At 36.6% G+C, this 15,975-nt stretch overlaps 1 protein-coding gene across 4 annotated transcripts; it reads left to right on the forward strand.

Moving 5' to 3' along the window:
- Window positions 1-3,499: 3,499 nt before the first annotated feature.
- LOC112554889 lies at window positions 3,500-11,003 on the forward strand. Of its 4 annotated transcripts, none has more exons than XM_025222962.1 (11): window positions 3,500-4,399; window positions 5,199-5,262; window positions 5,488-5,639; window positions 6,031-6,199; window positions 6,825-6,887; window positions 7,418-7,577; window positions 7,940-8,212; window positions 8,711-8,736; window positions 9,100-9,177; window positions 9,719-9,796; window positions 10,081-11,003. In XM_025222962.1, exons 2-11 carry the CDS (start codon window positions 5,202-5,204, stop codon window positions 10,305-10,307), a joined length of 1,287 nt encoding a protein of 428 aa, XP_025078747.1. In that variant the 5' UTR covers window positions 3,500-4,399; window positions 5,199-5,201; the 3' UTR covers window positions 10,308-11,003. The 4 variants fall into 4 exon arrangements, with proteins under 4 accessions (XP_025078747.1, XP_025078748.1, XP_025078749.1 ...); XM_025222963.1 differs by having other exon boundaries at window positions 8,714-8,736; XM_025222964.1 differs by having other exon boundaries at window positions 5,488-5,630.
- Window positions 11,004-15,975: the final 4,972 nt, after the last annotated feature.

Consider the following 15,975-nt stretch of genomic DNA (forward strand, 5'->3'; position numbering starts at 1 on the left):
TAGCAGATTTGAAAAGTCATATGCTGGTTCACAGTGATGAGAAGCCTGAAAAGTGCAGTGTGTGTAAAGCTGCATTTAAAAGATTATCAGAATTGAAACGACATATGCATGTTCACAGGGATGAGAAGCTCACCAGTGCAGGGTTTGTAAAGCTGTAATTGAAACTTTATCCTATTTGAAACAACATAGGCAAATCCACAGCAACAAGAAACTTTACGAGTGCAGCATATGTAAAGCTGCCTTAAAAAAATCAGATGCTTTGAAACAGCACATGCAGGTTCACAGTGATAAGCCTCAGAAGTGCAGTGTGTATAACATTGCCTTCAAAAGTTTATTTCATTTGAAACAGCTTATGCAGGTTCATGGAAATAACAAATCTTACCATTGAAGTGTGTGTTAATCTGCTTTTAACTTCTTTAATTGGTTTGAAAAGACACAATCTAATTCATAATTATGTTGAATCTGGCCCGTACAGTGTATGTACAGCATTTTTTTTAGACTTTTTTCTACTTTCAAAAGACACAAGGTGAGTCACAATGATTCTAAACCTCACCAGTTTGTGATGTGTCTAAAGTTGCCTTAAGGTCCTCACCTGCTTAGAAAATGCACATGCTAATCTACAATGATGTGTCAAGTGCATTGTGTGTAAAGTTGCTTTTAGGTGTGCATCTACTTTAAAAACACAGATGATGACCTATGATGCTCTTTGCTGTTACCCGTGTATGCTAGGTAAAGCTGCTTTGAAGTTCTTATCAAGTCATCATCCTTGCAAAATTTGGAAAGCTGATTTTAGATGATGTATTTTGAAAACAAGAGGGCTGATCCATAGAGGTGTTAAACCTTCCTAGTGCCATATTTGTAATGCTGGGATTAGGTCATTCAATTTGAAACAACACATGCTCATTTGTTGCTGTGTTACACCTCACCAGTGCAGTTTGTGTAAAGCTGTTTCATGTCATTTCTTTGGTTTAAAATATGACATTTGGATTCACTGTGATCCTAAGCCTCCTCAGTTCACTTCAAGAGACCATTTGAGAGCAGAGTATTTGAAAATGCATATAATAAGCTACAGAGATGAGAGATGTTAAACCTTACCTCTGCAGTGTGTGTAAAACTGCTTTAAGGGACTTGTCCTTCATCAGATACAGGTATCACTTGGCTGTAAGAAATTTATCAATGATTAAAATTTGTATTTGTTTAAAGTATATCATATTGACACATACAGGTATATTCAACATTTTTGTATTATTTAATCACAGCTAATGTGCTAAAATTAAGGGATGGGAGCTGGGGTTGTGTGTGTGTGTGGGGGGGGGGGGGAGAAGAAAATAGTAATTGATGGAAAGGAAGTCAGACAGTTGAAGGGAGCAAATAATAATTTATGTTGTAGACATTGAGGCACTCATCTTGGTTTTCCTATTGTTGACTTTTCTTTGTATTTATTTTCTTGTGGATTGTTTTGTCTTTATTTCTTTTTCAAATTATTTGTTTTGCTGCAAAATGAAGTTCTTCCTATAGCATTTGTTGAAACAGAAAGAATTACTTTTTATTTAAAGTATCTAATACAGTGGGTTTTAGATATAGTGATTTACGTTTATTGCATGGACACTGTTTTACTGATTTTGTTAAAATTTTAATGTGTGCAGAGCACTGCGATTGACATAGACCTAATAAAGGCAAAATGTTTGGATAGAAGGTTTTTTAGCTTCCTGATTCTTTTAGCTCATTGTAATTGATAACATAATCATTGCAATCTGTTTTTTTTAATGAGTTTCATTACATTGTGGGTCCCTTGATATACATATGAAAATCTTGTTCCTACTGGAGAATAAATTACTCCAAATGACTGAATAATTTACATCTAAATGTAAGAATTTCTTATTCTGAATTAATTGAGAAAATTTATGTTTGCTGTGTTCAAAGAATGAAACAATTTTCAGCAGATACATTGTTTTGTTTTGTTTGTTTGACTTTTATGATAAAAATGTGACATTCTCACTTCTAGTTTATTAGAACATGAATTCGCAGGTTTTCTTTTTGAGATATTTTGCAATGAATATATTGGGCTGGTGTTCATTAAAGAAAATATCACATGCAATGTGAATGATTTTTTTTTTTATTTGGGAAGTGGTAATTAATAAAAACAGTTCATGAAAATTACTTATTGAACTTCAAGGAGTTGTCATTAAGCAATAGCAGAGAAGAAGAGAGAATGAATGAAAGAAGGAAATAAAAAGTACAAATGTCACATCTTCCTGCTGTGTGTCTTTTTTTAGACATAACTGTAAGCACTGTTAAAAAAAATAACCATTATTATTGTCTCTCTATTATCAAGTATTAAGTTAATGATCTTCAAGCTCAGTTACAAATTTTATATTATAAATCTTCTCATTCAAAAATATTTATGTTAGACTTACACAGAGAAATGTTGTCAGCCCATTACAAATGATAATTGCTTCAAGACATATACTGAGTCTTCTGATACACAATGAAAATTCTGAGCCTTTGGTCTACTATCCAGAGCTTCCTCTCCAATGAATATTAATCTGTTCAAACCTGAGAAAAAGTAAAAATTGCATTGTTGCAGACTAGATTCTTCAAAAACTCCAAGGCTAGGAAATGAAAGGCGTGGGGAAGATGTGCAGATTGGTTGTGATGTAGAGACATTGAAAAAAACTATTTTTCAGAAGCCACATTGGGTTATTGGCATAGCAATAGTACTTCTGATGGTGGCTGCAATTGTAGGTGTAATCGTGTACATCGAACTGCAGAAAGCTTCAGGTGAGAGCAATCTCTTATTTGTCTTAACTATCGAGAAATGGGGCCATCTCGTTTTGTTACACACAGTGACCAGTATTTACTACAACCATTTAACTTCTTAAGCCCCATTTGCATGTTTCTTTCCACCCGGTTCGCATCATACTGAGTATACAGAGTTAGTTGTTGAAAGGGCATACTCAGCATGTTGCAGAACATGTCCTGATGTTCCAGTAGTCTGTTCCCCGCATACTCAATATGCCAAGATCTACAATAACAAGGGATTTAACTCTCGACTCGTTTTCCTCTCTCTCTCTCTCGCTCGCGCGCTTGCACCACACACTCACTCTCGCTCGTACGCACGCAAGCGCACACATGCACACTCTCGCTACGCACTGTCGCTCGTACGCAAGCGCACACCACACACATACTCGAACGCAAGCACACACACTCTCCCTCTCGCTCGTACGCACGCAAGCACACACGTACACTTCTCTAGCTCGCACACGGAAGCGCGTGCACACACACACACACTCGCACTCACGCACGCAAGCGCGCACACACACACTCTCGCTAGCACGCAAGTACACACACTCGCTCGCACGCAAGCGGACACACACACACTCGCTCGCACGCGCAAGCATCCAAGCGCAAACACACACACGCTCGCTCGCACGCGTACGCACGCAAGCGCGCGCACACACTCTCTCACTCGCACATGCAAGCATGCAATCCCACACACACTCTCTCTCGCTCGCTCGATCGCACGCGCACGCACGCAAGCGCGCAGCTCTCGCTCGCACGCAAGCACACACACGCAAGCACTATCGCTCCCACGTGCACGCACGCAAGCACACACACTCGCTCGCGTGGAAGCGCACGCAAGCCCAACACACACGATCTCTCGAACGCGCAAGCATACAAGCGCACACACACACACTCGATGGCTCGCGCGCTTTTGATCTCCACGTATCGATCGTTCTCCTCTCTCTCTCGCTCTCTCGCGTGCACGCCCACTCTCTTTCTTGAACGGGCACATTATACCTTCTCTCTCTCTCGCATGTGCATGTACACCATATACTAACCCCCTTTCTCTTGAATGTGCACGCACACACACATAATAAATAAAAAAGAAATAAATAAGATTAAAATGAAGAGATGAAGAAACACGTGCAGTATTAAGAAAATAACAGAAATTACCTCCATAATTTTTTGTGGTTTCTGTGGTCCAATTTACTGAGCTACGTGCATTTAAGTATATTTATTGAAAATGTATTAACAAAAAAAATCTACAAAAAAAAAGTTAAGGTATTCTCTCGCTCTTTTTTTTTCTTAACTCGTTCTCTATTCTCCTTCTCGCGCACGTACAGATCTGTACACACGCACACACTCTGTCATTTGCAATTAACAGTAGTTAAAAATGAAGTTAATAACGTCCAAATTTGGTGTAGTCAAATTAAACTCCGAGGTTGAATTGATCCCAACTGGACCCTTCAACTTCAGCTGAAAACAAACAATTAACCCTCCCTCATCCCGCCCTTTTCAGGGGAACTAACTACTTCACAGTCCAGTTGCAGTTCCGTGGCGCGGAAATATAATCAAGAGACTGTACGACATACTAGCTTTGGATCTGTTGAGTTTGGTAAGTAGATGCCACATTAATGTAAGAAAGTGTTGCTTACAATATTACCGCATAAATTGGACATATACATGGTAATGAAAAATGGTTTGATGCTTAGGACGGCGCATGTGTTGATGCTTGAGTCATGTCCGCAAATGTGAGAAAAAAAAAAAAAATAGAGATTTCAGGGAAATTTAAAGGATAATGGATAAAGGATAATGAACGTGTATTTACTAGAAGACATATGGTAGAAAGAGAACTAGTGTGCATACTTTCATGACACCCAAGTCTGGATTGGTAATGCATAAAGATATATTTAGGCCATTTAATTCTATAGTTGATGTTTTTATTTTAATGATATTTGAAATCAGAGTCAAATCTTCAATGTAAAATAACACAAATTGGTGTCTTGAAGAAATTCCCAAAAAAATTATATGCAAGTTTCAGGAAATAAGGAAATGCACTACATCTTTTTAGAAACACAATGCAATATGTGATCATGAAGTGTTACAGTCATGAGCTGATTTCTCTGAAATTTTTTATGTTACAAACATGTCTCATCTTACTATTATTTGAGAATGAGAATCAGAGCAAATGTAGAAAATCAATTTAGGATGTACTTTAAACAAATCATCATGCTCAAAAATTGCACAGTTCCACTTGACCCAAACTTCTGAATTATAAATGGTGTAAATATAGTTGAGCTGCATGAGTACTCTGTTTTGATAATACATTATATGCAATATTGCCATATTTCATGAGAAGAGTATGTTTGATCTTTTCCTCACTTCTTGCATTCTGTCACTTTTTCTCTGTTCAGATCATGGAGCTGACGAAAAAAAGAATTACTGCATTTAATGCCTTTTGCAGCCAAAAGCAAAAGGGTATGTTAATTTTTTCTCTGTGCTTTGAATCCTCTTATAATATGGTGATTTTCTTCTTATAATTCTATATCATTATGTACAAAAGTAGAGATTATTATAGATCTCTTGACTATGTAACCTTTTCTGGTGAGAGGTTTTAATTTTCTATACCTGTTGTGCCTATTATTAGGCACTGCTATTGCATCTATTGTATCATAACTGTTTAATTGTTTTTCTTTTTGCTAGATGATCCCCAGATAGGTCTCGGCTGCAAACTGTGGTCGAGAGAATGGCGTAGCATGGGACCTGTAGAGAGGGAAGATTACCAAAAAATAGCCAAGGGTTTGTCCTTAAAAGGACTAAGCCCGGATAAATGTTACCGAAACATAGTAAAACTGGTAGCTCTCTTATTACTCTTATGCTTTATGTCAATGTTGTAATTTTTCATAAAATTGTTGATGTTAGTAATAGATGCTGATAAACTTTAAAAAGACAAAACTAATAATTTATGGTAGGTGATTGTCTATAAGTTTAAAGCATTACCATATAGTCTGAATTAGTGTACAGTATGAATTTTGATCAGTACAATAAAAGAATGCTAATAAACTTGTACAAATACTAATATTCTTGCACTTATATAGATCATTCAGCACTTAAAGGAGACAGTAGATACTTTTTAGTCTCTTCTTTATTGATTACAGGTCAGACGTGTCATTTTATTTCTTGTATTTGAAGCTGTTTCTACCTGTTGGAATTGTGAAGGCATGCTGAATTTTCTCTGTGTTACAGATAAAAGAACTACAGGAAATGCCAGACTCACAGTATGAGTCTGTGTGCGTCCTCAGTTTGCAAAATAATCAATTCGCTTGCAAGGGATTTGGTCCACTAACACATATGCTAGATGACTTCGAAATGAATAGCACGATCTTTGGTTTTGTTTCTAGAATAAGTGAAAAAGGCAAGTATTTTATGTAGCTGTTTCTATTTGAACAGTTGTGTAATATATTCCTGTTAACAGTAAAACCTAAATGAGCTAAAGCCATTAACAAAGAGATTATACACCTTCACAGTGTGATCCTGTTAGTGCTGCTGTCTGAATTGAAAGTTGATGTCTAGGTCACTTTGTTTTGGCATACAGCCAAAATAGCAGTCTGATCGATCACTAATTACCAATGAACCATATACCTTCTTGGAGCCATACAAGTGGCCATCATAGGTCAACTTTTCTTATTGCTTAAATTGTCTCAGCCATCCTTGCAATCCATCAAAACTGATGAATGTGGCTTACATGTACTTTGCAGTCTTTCTACTGCTTAATTCACCTGTATCCAAGTGAATCATTTTTTAGCATTTCATACATTTCTTGGTCCATTTTGGCAGTTTCTTGTTATCATAGAAGACAACTTTTATTTCCAATCAAATTTATGTTGTTATAGCATGGAGTAAAGGGTTACATACATAAAAAAAAAATACAGCTGAACCGCAAAAAGTAAGGTGGTCATTCAATTGTTTTGCAAGTTTTAAGTAGTATTTTTATAATGTTTTATTTTATGGAAGTGTGCTATTTGATCTTTCTTTTTTAGCTAAGAAAGAGACTGTAATTTCTCTGAGGGGAAAAGTAAGGGAGAAGCTGTCAAAAATTGCTAGTAAGTGTCTTCCGTCATTTCACATGTACCTTCTCACATTTTCGTTAATGCATATTAACAATTTATGTATAGTTTCATAATTTTTTTGATGAAAACAACTACTTTTATAATAGGCAAACATTCCAATAAGAATGATAACCAACTGTATGTGGTCCATTTGCTAAAATTCTTTAATGATTATAGAAAAAAGTATAAATTCTTTTAGCTGTTTGTATATCATGCTGCTTTATTCAGTGAATGCTTTCATTTCTTTCATCTAAAGCTCATGTTTCTGTCATGTCAAGCTTATAAAGCATTCAAGTGTCATTGATCTGACAGATGTAGTGTTTTTGAGTTTACATCAGTTTGCTAAACACATTTTAAATCTATAATTGTTTCATTTAAAGGAAACACTTAACAGTTGTAACTGATTAAGAAAATTGTTAAAATGATAGTGTGTTAATGTTATTAGAATTGTTTAACTAACAAGTCAAGGAATACAGGGATTTATAGAATGTTGAGATATATACGGATGTTTGACGTGTTTTCAGAACGGGATCTTGGCCTAAATCAGTTTCCATACAAAAGATTACAGCGGGGAGAATTTGAGGTAGAAGGAGTACCATCATCTCTTTTGCCTCTGAAGCCCCTTTTAAAGATGAATAGCTTGGAATTAAAACAGCTCATGGACAGCGCTGTATCAATCAAGAGGTATGATTACTTCAATTACTGTGTTTTAAAAGTAATCTCTTAGATATGATGGTCTTCCCCCAGCATCCCCATGCACAGTTTTAGATGAGAATACTTGTGCATACCATATATCATACTGGGTAGATAAATATTTTTATATTTCTTATCACCTTTATATTGCTTGAGAGCAAATAAGCTGTGAGTTAAATTGAGTAAATATTAATTTCACTTTACAGTGACCTTTCACTACGTAGTGGTTTGACATTGGAAAAAAATAACTCACCAACATGCTATTGCACATCAGGTCTTTACAGATAATAAACATTATTAAGAAAACAGTTAAAATTGATTGTTCTTGATTGGCATACACATAACTCTTGCAGGATATCTGCAACACATCTGGCAAGTCACCGTCATTCCCCTGAAGATGCAACAGAAGAGACACACCATACACCAAACACAGTTATGTTACACTGCAGTGACACAATACATCAGATAGACCACAATAAACACACATATGACACAGTGCAGCAGAAAGACCCCATTGATATATCACATCCCATACCACACACTGTCCACCACACAGGCATAATGCAGGCACAAGACAAAGAGAACAGAGATACATCACAGGTTCAGATGCAGACAGGTGACTTGAGGTAATATCAAGTACAATTTTTTTAAATGTTTGTATTAGCTGTAAATAAATGTAGTTTAAATGTTGTTGATGACAGATGTTGTATGTTGTTAGATGACAGAATTATCTTAAAACTGTCTTAATCATATAGTCTCACATGTGTGATGTGTCCGTCACACATAAACAGTGTTAGAAAGTGGTGCACCCAATTTATATTGTTAACTGGTATTAGGAGCAGAGCAAAATTAAGGACGAGGATAGCGCAGTCAATTTTTTTGGGGGTAATGTTTTTTAAATAGAGATCCCATATGTTTTTCTGAGTTTATTTGACCCTTCTCAGCCATTTTGCTTCCTTTCCCTTTTTTTGTTCATTTGTGTGTTATTGTAGATATTCACTGAATTTTGATATTTCACGGTCAACATACAATTGTGCATGTACTATGGATTTATTTAAAGTTCAGTATACCTTCCCATGAATTCCTTTAGAGAATATAAAATAGATTTTGTTTTATGTTTTCAGCAGGAATTTCACATTGGAGTCTTCTGGTATATTTTCTTTTATCTTTAAGTTTAAAGTCAATACCTTTTTTCAAGCTTTAATGTTTGTTTTTATCAGAAATCATACATCTGTTATGCTTATATTTATAAATACTTTTGAATTCATAACATTGTTGGTAAATGTTACATCTGATAGTATTTCCTTCCTTCTCACTGATTTTCATCATTAGCATATCTTAGGCAATTATACATTTGTTTAATTATTGTCCACATGGAATAGTTAAGTATTTGAACAGATTTAGCATGAAGCAAATAGCTAGTCATTTGATCCAATGGCCCTATTTAATGCCATCTTTAATGAATACATTAAGACTGCAGCAGTAATTTAATTTCAAATGCACTTCATTTCAGGTGGTACTCAGCAGCAGACTGCTGTTTTGGGTGACTCTGGCGAGCTTGTTTCAGGCTATACAAACAAAGAAAATGAAAGTAAGTCTAAAAGACAAATTTTGTCACAGAAGTTTTGTCTTTTATGTTTGCTTTCAGTATTATTAAGCTTTAGAAGACTGTCAAATATTCCATGCTTGCCGTCTGCTCCTCAGCAGAAAAGAAACTAAACATGTTTAGTACACACATGAATTTTTACAGTTATATTTCATGGCTTTTATAGGCATTGAGGTGAATGTTACTTTTCTTCACATAAATATATTTTCTTCGGGTTATTGCTTCTACCTATTTGTATTGCTTCTTTTCTTCTTCCACTGTTGCAAACTATTTTCCGCCAGAGTATTTTGTGATAATGATTTGTTTCCTTTCTTGTCCTCCTCTGACATTTTATTATGTGGATATCCCTTTTGTTTAATGCTTCATTTCTGTCACTTATGTGTCTTTACTGCTTAGTTGTACTTCATTATCATCATTGGCCACCTGTTTATGTTGTACAGATTAACCTTGTAGACGCCCAGGTTGCATGCTTCTATGTGAGCAAGATTATGTCTGTATAAACTGTACACTATTATTATTATTTCAGGTGGAAATCCCCAGCAGATAACAGCTTCCATTGTACATCTTGGTTCAACCACAACCCAAGTTCAACCCAAGCCTAAAAGTAAGGGTAATCGAGCACTGTATATCATATATAGCTTAGGTTATGGCTTTCAATGTACTGTAGGTTTTGCTATTTGCATTGCTTATTGTCTTCTGTGACAGAGTTCCATACAAAGTACCTTGCTTTTTGCTTTCACTTTAGCTTCTAGCATATATTGCACCAAACAATTGGACCTGACACTAGTTACACCATTAGTGTAATCCTTTCCTATGTAGGTTATTTTGTTTCTTTGTCAATACATTACTATGAAGGTGCTGATTGTCACATTTTCGAATGTTTTGCAGGGCAAAGACTTAGATGGAACTCAGAGGCACTGAAAGCATTAGAAGATAGCCTTGGCCCTCTATTTGCTCTGGATGGTCCCTTACCTGGATCTGACCGCCTAGAGCACATTAGAAATAGTAAGCAAGTTTTACAGAAATATAGTGTACAGCAAATATATCAAAAGCTCTTTAAGATGATTAACAAAAAGAAAAAACAAGAAGAGAGTAAGACATTTGGACAGAACTAAAGCTAAGGAGATAGACTTTCCCATCCACAGCAACAGAAAATATTGGCTTGTGACATTATTGCATATGTAAACATTTTTATATCACTTTTATGGATGCTTTAATTTTGTGAATCGATGTTTTAAATACATTGTGAAATATTTTAGGAAAATTTTGAGTATACTGATAGCCACTCAGTAGTTGAACTGTTAGATAATGAGACTATGCTAACAACCTAAGAATCTCAAATATATACATAATGATTTCAGTTTTAAATGAACGGTAATCCTGATTAAATGTGGTTGTAGGTGCTTTAGTCATCTATTTCACTTTTGTTCAATGATATATGTATTATTCTAAACTGTTATTATTTAAAAACGAAACAGGATATGGAAACAAAGATGTTTTAAGGCTGTATTAATACATACAAAATTAACAGAGTAATAAGTGCTATAGCTTCATTAAAATGCAGTTAACTTGGTGTTAAATAAGACCGAGGGGGTGCCTCGAGATTAAATAAATTTGTGAATTTCTATTATGCAAACATTCCTACATAGTGAGGGTGTAGTTACTGTCGTGCAATGACTAGACCGAACAATTGTTTTCAGCTTTTTTTTCTAAAGCGTTTTCCTACTTTTGATATATACATTTGCTGAACTTGTGTGAAAGATAGTTTTTTTTTGTTTTTTGTTTTTTTTTGTACAAAGGAGAAATAAGTTTTTTGTGAGAACAATATGGCTGCAGTTTTTGTGTCATTCAAACTTTGATTTATGCTGGAACAAACTGCACATTTCTGGAAATTGTTTTGCAGTCTGTGGTATGCAACCAATGAAGATGGAGGTTCTTTGTTAAAAAATTTTTGCAATTACAACAGCATGATTGAGTCTGCACTTTGAGTTCTCCAAGCTTTTATTGTAATCTAAATACTTGTTTTGCTAGCCCTTCAGCCAGTAAATCAATCATTCAATGATTCATTCATCATCATCCTCGTAATCATCATCACTATGTGTAACTTGTACTAATGGACTGCCTGCAGGCAATTTCTTTTCAATTTCTGAACGAACGAATGACTGTTACCTTATGTGTTTATGTTTGTATTATATTGCAAGATACTGTATTTACTATTTCATGTATTTGTGAGACAAAATAAATGTTTTAAAAAAAAAAGACTGAGGGGGAAAAAATTTTGTCTGACTGATGCTCATTTGCTGCCTGAAAAGTGGTATTTTATGCTTTTCATTACATGCATGGATGGTGTCCTAAGTGTTCAAGGTACACATAAATGTGTTACAATATCACATTGTTTGAGCGGTATGGACTGCAAGAAATTTGAGTTGTTGGTACACTTTTCACTGGACTTTTGCACTATTATTCATCCAACCACATGAACACTTTGATGTGTCAATAAGAAATCCTCATTGTGTTGACAGTGTGTCGATACAGTTGGACACAATATTATTTGTCATTTTCTCTATCAAGGCCTCAAAAATGATGAGCAAATATGGTAATCGCACATAGGAGCAAAGGGACATTTACAGTTCATAGAAACATTTGTTCCCAAAGATACCACTGCTTCTTAGTGATAACAGAGTAACCATAAGAAAATAAATTTCCCATCCTGTAACACATTGAAAAAGAAGTGAAACTGTTAACAATTTGATGAACTTTATAATAATAATCACATTGTCACCAAACAGAAACAGACCTAGAATGTTCACCGAAACAATGGCAATATATCTCTCTATGTGTGCTTCTTCTCTTACAAGTAGAATCTCATATTAGACATTACTAGTCTCCTCCGACTGTTTCCTAGTAGGTAGGGCACCCACTTATGCCAGGTGCAAAAGATATAAAATTGTTTCATTTTATGTTTCCGTCATGTGCACTTTTTCTCACACTGTCTTCTTGCTTTTGTAATCGAAGCGCATCTCCAAAGTTGTTCAGTTTTCAGTTATTTAGCCGTGATACTAAACGCCATACGACGGTCCTGCAGTGCACCACTCCTACCCCACTGAATGAGGTTTTTCCCACCATGGCTGTCCCCTATCATGCATGATGCCCTTCAGGACCACAACATCTTTGTGTAACCTGGAGGGAGGTCGACATAAGGAAACTATGCTTTACCGATGACACGATCTGATGTCTGGTAACAAAAAGGAAGATTGTAATAGACAATCAGTCAAACTTAATGGCGTGAGTGATCAGGACTTGTCAAATGTTTTGAAAAACTGTTATGCACGTTTTGAGAATCATGATTTTTCTGATAAAGTTAGGGCACTCAGTCACTTGTCCCTAATGATAACAGTAATTTCTCAAGCCGATGTGACAAAACTGCTTAAGCGGGTTAGGGTTAACAAGGCACAGGGGCCACATGGAATATGTGGGCGAGTCTTGCATTGGTGTGCTGTTCAACTAGGTGGAGTGTTTCAACACCTCTTTCAATTCTCTATCGACTCGGGGCACATTCCTACACTCTGGAAACTCTCTAACATCATCCCACTCGCCCAAAAAGCTAATCCTAGTCAACCTAATGATTTTCGGCCAATAGCACTAACCTCCCTCATAATGAAAACCCTTCAGAAGATTGTCAAAAATCTCATCCTAACATCAGTAGAGAGTAAATTGGACCCACTGCAATTTGCTTATAGGAAGGGTAGGAGTGTTGATGATGCCAAGTTGTTTATTTTGAACATGCTGTATAAACATCTGGAAAAGCCCAAGACACATGCCAGACTACTTTTCGCAGATTTTATTTCTGCATTCAACACAGTGCAACCATACCTTCTAGCTCTGAGACTATCTGGTTTTGACCTACCACACCAACTGGTCTTACGGATAGTGGATTTTTTTACATGCAGACAGCAGAGGGTGTATGTAAATAGTAATTATTCTGACATTGTTGTTACAAGCACCGGGTCCCCACAAGATTGTTGTCTATCACCCTTGTTGTTTATCTTGTATATTGACAGCTGCAGAAGTATTCTGGTTTCGCAATCTCTCTGTCCATGATAGGAATAGTTTGAATGGCATTGTCCACATCTGTTCTAAGATAATTGCTATCAAATAGAGGGACTTAACTTCCTTCTGTGACCAACAACTAGTAAAGAAAGCTTCCAGCATTCTGTCCATACCTGATGTTGTGCTAGTGGGGGAATTTGTTTTATTAAGTTCAGGTAAGCGCTATGCCATGCCTGTATATTAAAGCAATAGGCATCTGAAATCTTTGGTGCCATCAGCAGTCCAGCTACTCAATCACAGATGAACTATCAGCGATGTGTGTGTGTGTGATGTGTTGGTGTGCATGGGAATGATTTTTAAAAAAAATATATATTTATTGGAAACAGAGCACACCTCCCATTGAAATTGCCCATTGGGACTAATAAAGTTTATTGTTATTGTTTTTGTTATTGCTATTGTTATTGTTATTGTTAACACCGAAATACATGATCTGACACACAAGCTCGCCACCAGCGCGAACGCTTACGGCAAACAAATCATCACGGACGAGAGTGCTCCTACAAGATTATGTAGATGAAAATCAAATAGTCACTTGGCGAACGAGAAGGAGTAAAGTCAATGTCCACCAAAGCTCCCTCTAACAACATCACAGGATCGGAAGCGTTGGGGAGCCCAAGCCGGTGCTACGTCTCATAGTGTCCTCGACGAGTGGTATTGGTGAGTCTCGTATGAGTGGGCCGGCTTGCTGCCAATTCGGCTAGTGCCAGTTAATCGAAGGATGGTGGTGTTGATTAGGAGAACCAGTCCCAATACTCGCAGAAGTCCTGTTATCCATGGAACATAAGACTGTTCAAAGCGCGGTTGCCACCATCGGGAAACACTAGGTCTTGATTGCATGTGAAGTCTTGAAGAGAAGTAAAACATCGATCGTTCTAGAAGTGCAGATAGCTTGGTCCGAATAGTCAACATGCCACATGAGACTGATACGCAGGACTCATTTTCAACATGGTAACGCATTAATCATCCCGCGAAGATGCCTCGTCCAGCCCGCTCAGTTTAACCACATAGAACATAATTTTATTGCTTACGTCATGATTCTGTTGAAAGCGCCATGTTCTTGTCCGTGAGAATTTCGATCATGTCCAGTGATCATGTCTGACTAGAATCAGGTTGCGCATCACCAATAGTCAATTCTCATAACAACAAAGCGACGCAAACCGGCTGCCTCGGCGGTGTCGCCGGTACGACACTTCAGATGTCCGTCAGCTAGGGTACACTTAATGGTGGTCAACACTGAGACAGAGAGAAATACCGGCTGGGTAAACAGACTGTCCACACCATGCAAGAACTGGCGTACAGCCTCTCAAGAGACCACATCAGAATAGCATGAAAACATTTTAAAAACGTTTTAAAAAACGTTTACATGGTTGTATCTAATAAGGTTTTACGTTTTGTTGTTGATAATTATGATGGCGTTTTAAAAACATTTTTGTGAAAAACATTTACCAAAAAAACATTTTTAGTAAACATTTTAAAAACTTTTTAAAATGTTTGAAAATAAAACATTTAATAACAAAAATGTTAATAAATGTTTTATAAACGGTTGGTACAATGTTAACGTGGTGCTTTATGGCTGCTGCGTCATGACGTAATTTTTTAAAAGACGTCACTATTTGATTCGCGGGCATTCGCTTCTCCTGTGGAATTTTAGAGCCAGTCCACGTGTAGATACTGAAAATCCTCACCAAGAAGCTTTTTTAAAGACTTTGTTATATTTGTCTTATGACTAGGTTGATAGTTTAAAATCATGCAGTTTTTTTAAAACATCAATGCTACGTAACGGTAAACATTTTGCTATTCGTTCTTGTGGATGCACGTACGTCCCATGATTATGTTCCACGCGGCGCGACATTTTCTCTGCTGACAACTGTATGTTTGAAAACCAAGGTTGTAATCTTTTCGTCTTTGTTTACCATACACGTACTTCAGGTTCTTCGTAATTATACGGAAACGCTATATATACCGTGTTCTAGTACAACACACATTTAATGTCTGCTTATTGGGGTGTTGATGTGTCAATTTGTACTTTCTGATTGAGCGCTCGTACATAAGTCTAATACTTAGGTTACAAGGCAGGTGATAGTTCACATCATTCGTGTTCGTCTCGTAGCTGGTGCGCGGACGAAGCGGGAGAAAATTCAAAAAACTTGTGAAAGCAGAGTTGGCAGAACTGAAGAAGAAAGATGTATTCAAACAACACTGATACAAACGATTCACGATTCCAGTGTCGTAGAGAAGGTGCTCACTTTTAGATCTAAGGAGTGTCAAATTAATAACAGTTTCGAACCAGCAGACAACCAGAGGACTCTCATCGTAACATCACGCCAGCAATATTTACCGACTAAATACAATTTGGATGAAAAAATGATGATGATGTTTGGAAATCTAATTTTAGTGAATTTGAAGATAATTATAATTGATGATCTCAGTTTGATTCAGCGATATCTTCAGACCAGCGACAGTGAACCAGATACAGATTTGGCCACACAGTTGGCATATTGGGCGCAACATTTAACATTTCAACAGTTCACTTTCAGTACTTCTTGCTTGTTGGGATCAAAGAGCATCCTGGTGAATAGTGGCTTGCTGTGGAATTCATTGGCTAAAACGTTATCTCGTGCTGAAATGGTACCTGGTATTGTGTAATCATTTCTATTATTCTGGTGTAAATTT

Source organism: Pomacea canaliculata, linkage group LG14 (genome assembly GCF_003073045.1).
Source record: "Pomacea canaliculata isolate SZHN2017 linkage group LG14, ASM307304v1, whole genome shotgun sequence".
In the NCBI taxonomy this organism is placed as follows: Eukaryota; Metazoa; Mollusca; class Gastropoda; order Architaenioglossa; family Ampullariidae; genus Pomacea; species Pomacea canaliculata.